General features: G+C 35.8%; 1 protein-coding gene across 1 annotated transcript in view; it reads right to left on the bottom strand.

The window, feature by feature from the left end:
- RNF13 (ring finger protein 13) overlaps nt 1–1,577 on the bottom strand; it is a 23,927-nt gene extending 22,350 nt beyond the window's left edge. Inside the window, exon 1 of the mRNA XM_010180720.1 lies at nt 1,445–1,577. Coding sequence (XP_010179022.1) covers nt 1,445–1,558 — 114 coding nt within the window. The 5' untranslated portion in view covers nt 1,559–1,577. The remainder of the gene's footprint in view (nt 1–1,444) is intronic.
- Nucleotides 1,578–1,925: the final 348 nt, after the last annotated feature.

The following is a 1,925-nucleotide window of genomic DNA, read 5'->3' as shown; positions in this document are numbered from 1 at the left end:
GCTCTTCCTGCGCTGTGTTGCCATAAGCTTTCCCTTGAGTCACCCAGCGAGTTCCAGCTTAAGCAAGGAGTCGGACACAAACCTATTTATTGTTATCCCTTACTTTAAAAATAACCAATCATGCTTCTTATACATAGCAGTACTTTATACAAACACAATCCTGCATATGAGGCTGCAAGTACGTGAGAACACAGAAACAGAAAAATACACCTAAATCAGTAGAGAAAAGAAGAATTTATTTTCTCGATGATTCCAGAACTCCAGCTGGAATTTTGCTCCCCAAACAGGCAATCATTAAACCATGAAATCTTTCAAGATCAGAAGTTATGTGTGCCTTCAATTCAACGTGACACAGTGTGCAAACACTCCCCCTTCGCCTGTGTTTGTTAAGCCAATTCCACTGGCTCCTTTGCACAGCTTCTAGTTCCTCTCTTCTTTGTCTACTTCAAAGATATTCTTTGAATAGATCTGTAACTCTCAAATAGCCAAGAATAAAAGATACTTCATCTTTAGATGGAATTATTTTAGAATACTGCACATAGAAGCTTAAACAGGCATTTTGGAAGTTCAGTTTTAATTTCTTTTCTTTTTTTCAGGATTGGTGGGGAGGTTTGCTGTTTGTTTGGGTTTTTTTTAATATCTCTTCTAAGGGAGGAAGCAGCAAGAATGAAAATTAGGTTTTTAAGAAAAGAAGCAGCATGGTCTTGGTGAGAGAGGAAGGGGCTGAAATCACTCTGCTCTAAATCAACTGATATGATACTAATGGCTCTCTGGGATACCACTGTAAGTAGCAGAGAATACAGAGGCTACAGTACTTAAGTGTAATTATTTCAGTGGCTTAGGCTCTATCCTACAAAGACACACGTAACTTCTTCCATAAGACTACATGCTATGTAAAACTGGTAATAAATAGCCCAGTAACAACTTTCATCGTTGACTCTATGTTTATTAACCTGATCATTTAAAATTCTACACACCCAAAAATATTATTCTTAACAACGGCAGAGATTATCAGTTATTATCTAAAAAAACGTATCTAGGTGTAACATACACAAAAACTTTACTGACAAGGCCACCAGCACATACATGAACTAGCTACAGAAGACTATTTTGCTTTATTTATTTTTATAGTTACCCTACAAAATGACATCCACCACCAGAGCTTAAAGGGTTATAACGTGCTATAGGATATTTGGTCAGATTGGAACTTTTTTAATTACTAAGGGAATTAAGTGCTTTCACTGTCAAGGTACACGGGCACATATCATCTGTAAGCGTATAAGATGTAGAATTTTTTTTTTTTAAACTGTACTTAACTGTTAAGGCAATTCCATTTCAAGCAATCTGCTATAACATTTACTGTACCAACTGATTCGTTTATAGAATCATTTAAAAGAAGATTCAATTTTAGAGAGATTTCATCTATGTAAAAAAATATACTTACTGCTAAAATATCTGCCTCCACAGGTAAGAGATTCAGGAAAGCAAATAACTGAACAGTCAAAATAGTGTATATCTGAGTGGCAGACAACATCAGCATTCCTATTGACAACAGCATATTTTATTTGATACCTGCAACAGAAAAAAAAAAAGGAGAGTCAAGGCACAGAGCAAATATTTTCCTCTGTCATTTTACCGGGCTCCAGTGGTCAGCTAAAACTTATCTTCTACAGAAGTGTGCAAAATGTTATTGTACATTTACTTCTGAGAAACAAGTAATCTTTGATTTATATGATTATTTTACAGATAGAAGTCCCCTAAAGGCATGTAACCACCATGGGAATGCATGCATAAAACAGAAAAATCGTAATAGCAGCACTGTAAAAAGCTTTGAGCAACACATAGAAACAGGCAGCACACAGGAATGAACACTCATGCAATACTAGTCATCCTTAGACATTCTTAATTTCAGTCTTCCCTTCTTC

The sequence above is a fragment of the Mesitornis unicolor genome, unplaced genomic scaffold (genome assembly GCF_000695765.1).
Source record: "Mesitornis unicolor isolate BGI_N332 unplaced genomic scaffold, ASM69576v1 scaffold40703, whole genome shotgun sequence".
Taxonomy (NCBI): Eukaryota; Metazoa; Chordata; class Aves; order Mesitornithiformes; family Mesitornithidae; genus Mesitornis; species Mesitornis unicolor.
The sequence above is the reverse complement of the archived record's forward strand: the minus strand, read 5'-3'. Positions and strand labels throughout refer to the sequence as shown.